We start from the raw sequence: 13,253 nt of genomic DNA, 5'->3' as shown, positions 1-13,253 counted from the left end.
AATCACAACAAAAGTCATCTCAAGGCACTTTTCACATAGAGCAGGTCAAGACCGTACTCTTAAATTTACAGAGACCCAATAATTCCCCCATGAGCAAGCACTTGGCGACAGCGGTAAGGAAAAACTCCCCTTTAACGGGTAGAAACCTCAAGCAGGTGGGCGGTCATCTGCTTTAAACCTCCCCCCCCCCCCTTCTCAAACCAAAGTTACGCCCTTAGATGGGTCAGTAACACCAGTCCCAGCCCAGGAACAGAAACAATACACATGCATGTGAGCCATAAAGTCACATGAGCTGTAGTGTCCTGGAGTTTTAGTTGTGGTTTTTCAGGGTTTGGATGTGTTTAGTCAACCTTTGGCCTTAATAAATGACTTCATCAAAAGACAAAAACAAAAAGTGAGATGGACACTCTTCAATAACATCTTTGTGTCGCAAAGTTTCTGTTCTAGGGTGCTGCTTTCACCCACAATATTGTGTAGCATTGCAGTAAATGTAATAATAGCTGACTGCATTTTAAGGAGTCCCATAACACATACAATACAACACAATAAAAAATAAAACAAACAATACAATAGAGACAATACACATAGCAATACACACATGGGTGATCGTGGCTCAGGATGTAGAGTGGGTTATACACTAATCAGAAGGTCAGTGGTTCAATCCCCAGCTCCTCCAGTCTGCTTGTTGAAGTGTCCTTGGGTAAGATACTGAACCCCAAATTGCTCCCAGTGTCCCAATGTCTCCCAATCAGTCTGTGACTGTGTGTGTGAATGGGTGAGTGAGTATAGAAACATTGTAAAACACCTTGGATAAAAAGTGCTATATTGCTCCTGATGAGCAGATTGGCACCTTACATGACAGCCTCTGCTATTGTTGCACCCACAAATCACACTGGACTCAGGATGAACATATTTTTTTTAAAGTTGGAGGGTTTTATTCTGAAAGAATAAATGAAAACACAGTTTTTTTTGCTGGTCTTCAGTAGCTTGAGTCTATGTGTAACTGCCAACTCATCTGGCTAAGAACAATGTACAATATAGGGCAACAATCACAGTATTGTATAAAAATCACAGTATCCTAAAATAATGATACATTCTCGAAACAAATCAATTTAAAATCAATACACTATCAGAACTCCAATAAAAATAAAGTGGCCTTATAATTAAGTATTAGAAATGACTAATTCTAATAAATCAAAAGGTATTAAAACTCATTCATTGATCTACAATTCTTATGATTAGTATATCACAATCACAACAGAAGTTATCTCAGGGCAACATTCCTCCATGAGCAAGGACTTGGTGACAGCTGCAAGGAGAAACTCCCCTTTAATGGAAAGAAAACTCAAGCAGAACAAGGCTCTAGGTGGGTGGCCATCTGCCTTGACTGGTTGGCTTGACAGAGAAAGAAGGAGGGGGAGAGAGGAGAGGGAGACACAGAGAAGCACAATAACAACAATAATAACAATAACAACAATAATAATAATAGAAATATGACTAATAATAAGAATAGCGGGTGTGGGCATCAAGCAGGACCACAGCAGCACAGCTATGACCCATGGAAGCTCACGATCTATAACCAGGCAGTCCATGACCGTGATCCATAGGAACCTGTGAGATGACAAAAAACAAAAACTCCAGGAAAGAAGCCAAGTTAGTAACATGCATTAATGGTAAAAGAATAAGTACAGATCAAGAAGGGGAGGAGAAGAGAGGAGCTCAGTGCATCATGCAAAGTCCCCTGGCAGTCTAGGCCTATAGCACCATAACTAGGGGCTGGTCCAAGGCAAACCTGGCCAGCCCTAACTATAAGCTTTATAAAAAGGAAAATTGTAAGCCTATTCTTAAACATAGAGAGGGTGTCTGCTTCAGTCTGATAGCTGAAGGCCCTGCTTCAACTTTTGGAAATTCTAGGAACCACAAGTAGGCCTGCATTCTGGGAGCACAGTGTTCTATTGGGGTAGTAGGGTACTATGAGCTCTATGATATGATGGTGCCTGACCATTAAAGGCTTTGTAGGTGAGGAGACGGATTTTAAATTCTATTCTAGATTTTACAAGAATCAATCAATCAATCAAACAATTGTTAAATGACCACACGACCGAGGTCGGTGGAATTTGCTTTCGGTACAGCATATAGGGAAGGTCATTACAACTGTGTCAGACATAAAACAGATTACAGCTTTACATAGGACTGGCAAAACAGACAATAGACACATATTTACACAACAGTAATCACAGACAATATATACATTGACATGACAGTTTAAAGTGCAGGTACATCTGACAGGGTTTATTGCAAAATGTTCAGGGTCCTTATGGCAGTGGGGAAGAAGCTGTGTTTGAAACAGGATGTTTTGGTGGGCAGGGAACTATAGCACCTCTTGTGGGGCATCAGTTGGAACAGGTGGTGAGCAGGGTGAGAGGGGTCAGAGATTATTTTATTTGCCTTTTTGACAGTGCATTCGATATATAGTGATTCAACTAATGGGAGGGGTTTTCCAATGATCTTGGATGCTTTTTTAACTATATGCTGCAGTTTTTGTTGGAGGAAAAGCAGTCTCTGGTGGGCTTTTTTGATAATGGAGGGGGGGGGGCTGTGCCTGAAGTCAATAATAAGTTCCTATGTTTTCGAAGTGTTGGGCTGGAGGTTGTTGTCGGTGCACCAAGTGACTACTTGGGCTACCTGCTGGCGGTATTTGTCCTTGTTGTTGTTGGTTATGAGTCCAATTATGGTTGTGTCATCTGCATATTTGAGAATGGTGACTGAGCTGTGGTGGAATGTGAGGTTGTTTGTGTAAAGGGAGAAGAGCCAGGGTGAGAGGACGCAACCCTGGGGGGCATCTGTGCTGAGGGTCAGGGGTTGAGGTTGAGATGAAAGGCTGTCCATCTTAACCCTCTGTTTCCTTCTCCACAGAAAGCTCTGTATCCAGTGGCATATGCAGGGGTCAATGGCCAGGTTGAAAAGACTGATTGAGTTTAATGTATTGAAGGCTGAGCTGAAGTCGATGAATAGGATGCAGGCGTAGATGTTGGGTGACTCTAGGTGATGTAGTGTGTGATGGAGGGCTAGGTTGACAGCATCCTCAACTCACCTGTTGGAACGATAGGCTAACTCGTGAGTATCCATCAGAGGGGTGGTGAAGAGTTTCAGCTAGGAGAGAATGATGTGCTCAAACAACTTCATGACCACGGATGTTAGGGCAATTGGTCTGAAGTTGTTGAGGCAGGAGATCTTATTTGATTTTGGGACTGGAATTGTGATTGAGTCCTTGAAGCACTGTGGTACTCTACGTTAGTGGAGGGAGATGTTGAAGATGTGGTGAATGTGGGGACCAGCTGAGCTGCACAGTGGTTCAGAACAGATGAACTGATCCTGCTTTCCTCTTTGTTTTTCTGAACATGGCCCTCACATCCTCCTCCTGGATATAGAATGGAGGGGGTGGAGAGGGGGTCAGAGGAGAGTAGGGTGGTACTGGAGACTCCTCAAACCTCCAATATGGTAAATGGTAAATGGACTGTACTTGTATAGCGCCTTTCTAGTTTTCTGACCACTCAAAGCGCTTTTTACACTGCAAATCACATTCACCCATTCACACACATTCATATGCTGAATGGTACAGGGGCTACCATGCAAGGTCCCAACCTGCCCATCAGTGGAAATCTAATCATTCATATACATCCACACACTGATGGCACAGTCATCAGGAGCAATTCGGGGTTAAGTGTCTTGCCCAAGGACACATCGACATGTGGACTGGACGAGCCGGGAACCGAACCGCCGATCTTCCGATTAGTGGATGACCCGCTCTCTCATTGAGCTTGTCTGGGAGATGAGGGTCAATGTCAGGTGTGGGGGAGGGACTTTTATTGTAGTTGGTCATTGTCTTTATTTTTTCCAGATGGTTCTAGTGTCATTAGATGCAATTTGTTATTCCAGTTTTATTGCATAATTTGATTTGGCTTTCCTTATTGCAAATCTTAACTCATATTTAGCACTATTGTATTAATTCGTGTAGCAGCTACACCAGGTCAGCCTGCACCAGCTACTGGGGGCTGGCTAACAACATAGCCAGCCCCCAGTAGCTGAGTAGCTAAAGATTGGTTTTCCATGGTCCAATTCACTGAGCCTTGCCTCCAAGACTGTAAATAAACTACATGTATTACATGTACCATTATTACTAGAGGAGGCAGAGGAGTACCTTATGACACACCGAGCAAGAGAGAGCAGGAGAGCAAGAGGGAGAGAGAGAGGCCGCACGGGTCTGTTGACATGGCTTTGCTTTACAATGTCTGGGTCAGAGTCTGATCAATACGACAAATGTGAAAAAATGGTGATTGTATACTGTAAAGAACTGTGTTTGGACACACACACAAACAATGCTCTTTTTTTTAAATTAATTTTTTCCCAACTCACCACCACTTATGGGCAGCATACCAGTTGTCTTAGTTTTTTAGCTATAGCATTTTTCCAGACAGTAGATATTGCAGCTATTTTAGTATATTCTAATGGTGTGCATACTGGACCATAAACTTGTGAATTTTTTTGGAAAGTCATTATTTTGCTACTGCTATCTATTAAAACACACACACACACACACACACACACACACACACACACACACACACACACACAAAATCGCCAGCCTTATCCTTAAAGGATTTGATTGTCCAGATGCAGTAACATTTCACCTGACTTGTCTTCAGCTGTATGTATGTAGGCCAGAAAAAGATCTGTGTAGTAAACCTCTCACCTCCATGTGCAAACTGTGATCTCAACAGGCTGAGATTAATGCAGACCTTAACCCTAGGTGAGCTAATTATCACTGCATGTGTTAAACAAGAGGAAATAACATTTAATTCCAGGTCTTAATGTTGGAAGATCGTATTAATTCCTTAAAGCTAGCAACACCTCATAAAATTTCCCTTGTACTGTGCATGTTGGAGAAAGGCATCATGCTGTTTTATTCAACATTTGAACAAATGTGGAATGTTTTTTTTCAGAGTTAATAATGTTTTTTGGTGTGATCATGAATATGCAAGGTCATCAATGCTAGTGTCTTTAAATGTATATTGTATATTGTTTGACTCTACTGTTCTGTCTTTGCAGCTTGTCTTTTTCGCTACAATGTCCTGTCACTGGTTTACTTCCTCTATGTGCTGCTGCTGCCGTGGTTCCTGTGTCCCAACAAACACACCATCAGAGGTAAGACCATTTGTGTTTGTATGTGAGATCTATCATGGCATTGATACCTTTTTTTTCTTAGATCCCAAGTTTATCAAAATAAAATGTGATTCAAATCATTTAACTTCAGGAAGTAGTCTGAACTTGACTGTGCTCAGTCCTGTTATAAACTTTCACTGGTGTCCATTTTGCTCATAATTTGCTTGTGTATGTTATGTTTTGATATTACTGGGTTATATGAGTTTAATGCTAGGACCTGACTAAGCGGCAACTACCAAAGCTTGAGGAAGTATCCTAAAGTGCCACTGACGGCCACTAGATGCTGGTTTCAAATGACTCCCATTCAAAAAGTGTCAACTTCTCTCTAGAAATACTAAGTCAATCATTTTTTTCAGTAAGTCATTATGGTGTCAATTACTAAATTCTGGCCCTCTCATTAGTGTGCTGGTGGTCATTTTGGAAATTATTGCTCTGTTAATAAGATATGAAGACTTATAGTAGCTTTGATGTCTGCCATTTGGGTGTTGACGAAAAGTAGCTAACATTTGCACAATTGTGCACCACTCAGTGTTCCCAGTAAACTAGCATTCGCTTTGGTCCAAGGAAGCGGGGTGTGTTTACAGAGCGTGAGAGACAACACCCCACACTCCATAAGGCGCCAACCATAAGCTGCAACTCTGGGCTTCAAACTGGCTCCAATGCAAACCAATGGGTGACATCACACGTCACTACATCCATCTTTATATACAGTCAGTGGATTAGACTGATTGTCAGACCTAGTGCTGCTAAATCTAGTGAGAGAGACTGACCTGTAATGAGACTGAGAGTTGTTGCCTGGTGTAGTAAGTGTTCTCTCTTGCAGTTCTGCCTGCCATTTTCAGCTGACAGGAGAACTGGGTATTGGGTCAGTGAAAGAAAATGCGCAAGTTTTCATATAAGTTGTCTTTTAGGATTTACAATGAGATCTAGGTTTGTGTTGTTTGTTTTTTCTTCAAGTGGTTACCTCTTCAGGAAAGGCTGAAAAACGAGGGGGTCACACCAATGGTGAATGAGCAGTTTGCCTGATATAGGAGCAACATTAGCAAGAACGTCTAATGAGAGTTGGTTCAAGATTACTTAAGTGTATTGCTCCCACCATGACAAAAATCTGCTCAGCTTCTCATTATGATTTTCTCTTTGCTATAAAATCATTTTCTTTTCTTTTTTTTACCTTGTTTTATCATGAAACTTTCTTATTTCACAATATCAGCGTATCTCATTAAAACAAAATTTTCTCATTTTAACATAAGTTGTTATATGGCAAGGCAAGGCAAGGCAAGTTTACTTATATAGCACATTTCAGCAAAAAGGAAATTCAGGGTGCTTTACATATAAACAATAACATATAACAAGAAACTAGAAAAATGACAATGACTGGTTTACATGGTCTGATTAAAATGAATGAATTAAATGAATGCTTGGGATGAGAAGTATCATTCATCCATCCTTACCAGCTTGTTCCTTGCAGTCTTGCAGGACTGGACAGTCACAGGACTATTACATATACAGACAATCATCCTCACATTCACATCCATGGACAATCTGTTGAGTGGTTACTAGTTCAATATATTTTTGCCCAGATTAAAAGCTATTAGTTAAACTGTAGACATGTAGGAAATGGGACATGTGGTACTCAGAATCAGATACTTTTTAAGGTTTGTATACATTGAAACATAAATAACTCAGCTCATATAGCAACTGAGAGGTACAGTATGTACGTGCTGCAATTGCAATATTGCATGTTGCAATACTTTGTCTGGAAAGAGATTATCAATACCTAATACCTCAGTACCTAATAAGTGCTCATAGTCAGACACTAAAACTATGACGTAAAGATGGTGGAGAGTAGGAAAAAACAGGAACAAGCCATCTTGTAAGTCAAACATCTGGGCCTGTTTAAGATTTTGTCACACAGATCTGACAAAAACTGTGATCTATAAGAACTGTCTCATGAAAATAAAATACAGCAGCGACTCAATGTACTTGTAGCAGTGTAAAGCAGAAGCAATACACCAATACACCAATAAAAATAGGTCTGCATAAAGCACTGTTGAGATCCATTATGACCTATTGTTATCCATGACACACTTCGCTATGCAGACCCCAACAAACATATGTGTATCTGTTACTCCAACCTCAGCCTACCGCCTCATCTGTATACATGTATACCTACAACTTACATATATCATACAACTTGATGAAACATCTCTGTACCGTAAGATATTATCATGCAAGAAATAAAAATTACATCATACATGTAATGAGGGGATATTGTTGTGTCCACACTTCTCCCATATGAGGTTATATAAATTCAGGTTCATCCCACACAGTGTCAGTTTGTCAAGTAATGTCTATAGCTTACTATTATGAAATATGAAAATATAAATTTAGAAAATAACCTCTCCAGAGCCTTCTGAACAAGTCAAGTATGCCTGTTAATGGAATCTGTGAGCTGTATGTGGGAGCTGAGTGATGTAATTCTGCCATGAATGTGGAGCGTTTTTTTTTTTTGTTCATTCTGGCCCTGAAGTACCGCTCCATCACAGAGTATTTATAGTGAATTTTGTCTCATTTATTTACACAAACAGCCAGTCCTAGACTGACAACATGGGTATGTGTGGAGTGTGTATATGCGTGTGAGTGTATTCTCTTGCTTTTAGTGGGTTTTTTTGTAACCAAATTTTAGTCAACAATCTGCACATATGATGATACAGTATTACAGATTCATTCTTTTCTTTTTAGATAGTAATATCCCCCCATTATCTCCCCTTAGTCCCCCAGCATTCCCTTCCCTGCTCATAGAAACAAAATAATAAGTGAATAAAATAGATGATAATAATAACTTTGCTATAAATTAAGTAAATACAGATAGCAAAATAATTGTACCACAAAAAAAATAACAAAATAATTGTACAACAAAAAAAAAGAAGGAATGGACAACAAACAATCATATACAAAATCAGCCCGTCCTTAGGCACTGCCTGCACCCCACAAGGTCATAGTCAAAGATGTATGTACCATCACATCTGCACATATGTTTACCCATACATACAGACACCCATACGTACCTATGTACACACAACTATATGCATATGCATACGCACACACACACACAACGACGGGCAATTAAAGAGGCAAAGGAGATTACATTAGTTTGTTTAGCAATCATTCTAACTCCCTCCTCAGGGACACCAATGATAGTGATCTGAGGCGATGGGTCCTGAGTCAGTTCCATTATCTCCAATATAAGAAAGACTTCCATTATTCCACCAAGCTTGGGCATGACCAAAACATATGAGTCAAGTCTATTGGTATCTGAAAGCATCTGTCACAAATATCAGAGAGATTTGGAGAAATATTCAATAATATAACTTTATTGGATCCTATGAAGTACTTTGAACTTAATGAGGCTAAGCCTCAAACAGGAGAAGGATGAGTTTATTGCATGTAATGCACCGTTCCACCATTCATCAGTCAAAGTGATACCCAGTCCAGTCTCCCAACCTGTCTTGATCTTATGAATTTTGAGATACCTAAACAGATCAGAGTGCTGAAGGTTGAATGTGGAGCTTAATTGTGCAAAGCTAACAAACAGGCCAACAACATAAAGGTCACCCAGGCAGGATAGGCCTTGGCTGAATCAATCTTGGCTGGTTGAAAGAGTTGATTGTTAAAGATGGGTGTAGCTAGGGGCAGGGAAGTCAATTGATCTATTGCCTATTTTGTTACCAGATTTTCAAGGTGGTAATGACTGTGGGGTTAGAGGAGTTTAAGTGGAAGACTGTTATACACCAGGGGTTTTAAGGATGAGGAAGAGTTAGCTTCTAGTTGAATCCAATTATTATCTGTATCCAAGATCCAGAGCGCAATTTTGTACATGTAAGCTGCCCAGTAATATGATTGAAGATTTGGTAGAGCCCCCCCCCCCATGAAGCAGAGATTTTCAAATTCTTGGGGTTTTATCCCCCCATTTAAAATTTTAAATTATTGAATTGTTTAGGTAGAAAATGGGTAAACACTGAAATAAGTATAAATATCTGGGGAGCACATTCATTTTAATGGATTGCACTCTAACAGCGAGAGAGAGGGGTAGGCTGTTCCATCTCTGCAGATCAGTTTTCACTTTAGTTTTTACAGCTGTAAGATTTTCTTTATGTAGGGAGTGGTGACAATGACAAGGACCTCAGTCTTATCTGCGTTTAGTTGTAAAAAGTTGTTAGCCATCCTGTCCTTTATGGCGGTTAGACAATGCAAATAGATTTATCAGTCTCATCAGGTTTAAAGGAGACATCCAGCTGAATGTCATCAGTGTAAATGATAAGAGATTCCTTTAAATTTGCTAATAACATGACTTAAGGGAAGCATATACAGAGCTATTTATAATAGAGACGAGGCATAGACCAATAGACCTAAATACATTTTTGAGCATGGATGTTGGTAAAATATCTGCAGGGCTAGAGGAACATTTCATACTGCCCACCAGATTAGTGAGGTCTTGCAAGGAAATAAGTGAGAAGCAGTCCAAAAATTGACGGGCGGGTTGGATAGGCAGAAAAGGTGGTAGAGGATTGGATGATGCTTGCCCTGACATCTCTAATCTTATCCACAAAGAATGAAAGAAAGAAGGTACATCCTACTCCCCTCCTCCCCCTTTCCCTCTTTCTTTCTCTCTCTCAACCCACTTACTGCTGTCGCCAAGGGTTTGCTCATGGGGGAATTGTTGGGTCTCTGTAAATTAAAGAGTACAGTCTTGACCTGCTCTATGTGAAAAGTTCCCTTAGATGACTTTTGTTGTGATTTGGCGCTATATAAATAAAAATTGATTGATTGATTGACATCAGGAGGTGCACGAGTGACAATGTTGTTGATGGTATCAAACAGGACTAAAGGGTTGCATTTACTGGAGGAGATTAGGTTGGCAAAGTAGAAAGCCCTCACATCTTTAACCATGTTGTTAAATTAAGTTAAAAGGTCTTTGTAATGGAGATGGTGCACATGGAGCTTGGTGGATTTCCACAGTTGCTCTACCCTCCGACATTAATGCCAGAAACAATGAATATTGTCATTTAACCAGGGTGATGAATTGAAAGAGGGAACAAGTCTCATTTTACTAGGAGCCACTTTATCCAAAATGGCAGAGCAATGTGTGTTAAAGGAGTGGACCAGACAAATAATGTCAGCATGAGAATACAACACTATGCTTGGGTCAAAAGCTGCAGAAAACTTCTCAGCTGAGAGCTGACTTAAGATGCTAGAGCACACATTTACTAGGCAGAGAATCTAAATTAAAAGACAGGTTAAACAGAACACATTCATGGTCAGTAACATGCAACTCCTTAGAGCAGATAGAATCAATATTAAAACCAAGTGTAAAAACAACGTCCAAATGTGACCCCTAATGTGTGTCGGACCAGACACGTGTTGAATAAGATTAAAAGACTCAGTGACATTAAGAAAATCAGCAGCAAAGCTACAAGAAACATCATCTATGAATCACCAATCATAACTCTGTCTAACCTAATGATAGAGGATAAAAACACTGAATTCAGACATAAAAGAACTATTACAACCAGGGGATCAGTAAATTAAAATACAATAAAACAGATTTGAATGACCCATCTGCAGTTCAAAGGCGGAGAAAGCCCCAGCACCCATCTGACTTTGAAAGCAGTTCCTGAAAACCATGACAAGTCCTCCATCCTGGCCTGAGGTCCTGGGAGTGCTGATAAAAGTACAGTCCAGGGGGCACAGTCCGATTAGGGGGACATATTCCAAGCTTCTCTGCCAAGTCAAAAACAGAAAATTCAAGCCTTTAAGATGAAAAAATCATTATTATAAAGGACTTATTTGAAATGGAGTGAGCATTTAACAGCGCCATCCTGAGGGGCACAGACCCCTTGCTGGCAACAGCAGAGGCCCAGGCCAAGGGGCGCAGGTAGCAAGGCTCTGATCCACAACTCACAGCAGAACATCTCACCAGGGGGAGGCCCTATGTGAAACAATTGTCTGAGTAAGAAAATGGACCGGTAAAGGTGTTAACAATGGTGGGGATAGCACTTAAAACAGTGGCCTAAGGTGAACCCGGAGAAAAAGAAGGAGGTTCCGGGGAAGGTATGTGAGGTGTAAACAGTCAGTCATGTGGAGAGGACTGCACCACATGCTGTAGGTTAACAGCTAACATTCCTGAGCCCAGTTTGTTGAGGTGGACTCCGTCAGTCCTGAAGAGGGAGACACGATCCCAAAAGTGATTTAAATTGTCAATGAAACCTATGTTGTGGGCTCTGCAGGCAGACTAGAGCCAAATGTGGAGGCTGAGAATTCTACTAAAATGCCCCGCTCCACGTGCCAGTGCGGGAATAGGTCCACGGTGCATGATCTCTTTCCACCATGTGTGTTTAAGTTGCTGACTGATGATGGGGTGTCTGAGCAGGCGAGTGTTGTGAGGCTGCAACATCAGACTTGTGAAAGGAATTCCCTGGGCATGGAAAACCTCCAGAGCGTATGATCACGGCCTTTTCAGGAGCGTACGATGGGAAGCAGAAGTTGTTAGTCGAGTTGAGGGCTGTTGGTTATGCTTCACAGTGGACTGGCAAGCCACCTGAACACTGCAGTGTCAGCAGGGGTTGGTTTCAGATCCAGATGAGTCAGAACTGCTGGAGCATCAACTGGGTGGACCTGAATGTAACAGCTGGAGAGGCTTAGGCAAGGTGGTGAGGCAGCCCTGTCCGAGTATCCCCTTTGACCGTGGACCACCACTTTGGCTGAGAACAACTGATGGTTAGGTGTCGAGAAAGAGGAAGGCTGTGGACAGATGGAGGGGTCCAATATAACTGTGTCCTGGATGGTTGCAGTGAGAGAGGCAATCCGTTTGGATTGCCCAGAGGCCACTTTCATGAAGCTGGACAAAAGAGAGTCTTTTTCAAGTTCATCCAAAAGCTGTTGGATATCCTCCTTAAGGTCAGCTTTTTGTTTGCCTTCTGGAGTAATACAGAGTATTCACAGTTTATAGTTGGAATAGTCATGGCTTTCTGAGCGAATGCTCAACTTATTTCTCTGATCAGTTAAAATCCAAGTGTCCGATCACTAAAATCCTTTGTGCTGTTAAAAGATACAGATAAAAACAATCAGGATCTAAAAGGTGTATCATAAAAAGAGGCTGAAAAGTGGATAAAAGTCAAAATGAAGTCTGTGTTTGTGGCGGGCAGTCACAACGCTTGGCTTCCCACAACACCGACGTATGCAGAGTGACAGTCCCACACCCCTGTGACACTGATGAAACAGTCCACACACACTTTTTCCAGCAGAGCACCATGGCCTCAGATTTGGAGGTGCTGACTCGTCCTGACATTCGGCTGCAAACCATCCCAGTGTCTGCTGAAGGACACAGTGTGTTGAAGCCAACAGAACCACATCATCTGCAAAAAGCAGAGAAGCAATCCTAAGGTTCCCAAATCAGACACTCTTCTCCCCCTAGCTGTGCCTTAAGATTCTGTCCGTGAAAATCACAAACAGAATTGGTGACAAGGCCCAACACCCACTGAGAATGAGTCTGACTTACTGCCGAAAATGTGGACACAGCTCTCACTGCGGTTATATAAGGACTGATTGGCTCGTGGCATACTCCCACAGCACCGCCAACAAGGTGCCCCAAGGGTCATCTCCAAGTCTACAAAGCACATATAGACTGGATGTGCGAACTCCCATGACTCCTTAAATATCCTTGCAAGGGTGAAGAGATAGTCCACTGTTCCATGGCCAGGATGGAATTGGCATATATGGTAACCAGAAGTTAGGTGGCTTGGCTGGCGGATGTTTCTAGTGCTCATTCTCTGCCCATAGAGCATGCACAGTATGCATTCATCTGGACAGCGCAGAAATGTCAAACCTGACATCAGATTTAAAAACTCTGTATACTGTGAAATACAGAGAGATTTATCTGGCGGTGATAGGCTTAATCAGCATTGTGTGAACTATTGGCAAGGGATTGAATATAACGGACATTCATTTATATGTAAAAGTTCTGCACTGCA

General features: G+C 41.4%; 2 protein-coding genes across 4 annotated transcripts in view; one reads left to right on the top strand and one right to left on the bottom strand.

The window, feature by feature from the left end:
- Positions 1 to 13,253, bottom strand: part of nvl (nuclear VCP like) — a 316,947-nt gene that overhangs the window by 119,912 nt on the left and 183,782 nt on the right. The window lies entirely within an intron of this gene.
- Positions 1 to 13,253, top strand: part of piezo1 (piezo type mechanosensitive ion channel component 1 (Er blood group)) — a 172,399-nt gene that overhangs the window by 27,547 nt on the left and 131,599 nt on the right. For all 3 annotated transcript variants that reach the window (XM_067609224.1, XM_067609223.1, XM_067609225.1), the window contains exon 2: positions 5,110 to 5,205. In XM_067609224.1, coding sequence (XP_067465325.1) covers positions 5,110 to 5,205 — 96 coding nt within the window. The remainder of the gene's footprint in view (positions 1 to 5,109; positions 5,206 to 13,253) is intronic.

The sequence above is a fragment of the Thunnus thynnus genome, chromosome 14, assembly GCF_963924715.1.
Source record: "Thunnus thynnus chromosome 14, fThuThy2.1, whole genome shotgun sequence".
Taxonomy (NCBI): Eukaryota; Metazoa; Chordata; class Actinopteri; order Scombriformes; family Scombridae; genus Thunnus; species Thunnus thynnus.
The sequence above is the reverse complement of the archived record's forward strand: the minus strand, read 5'-3'. Positions and strand labels throughout refer to the sequence as shown.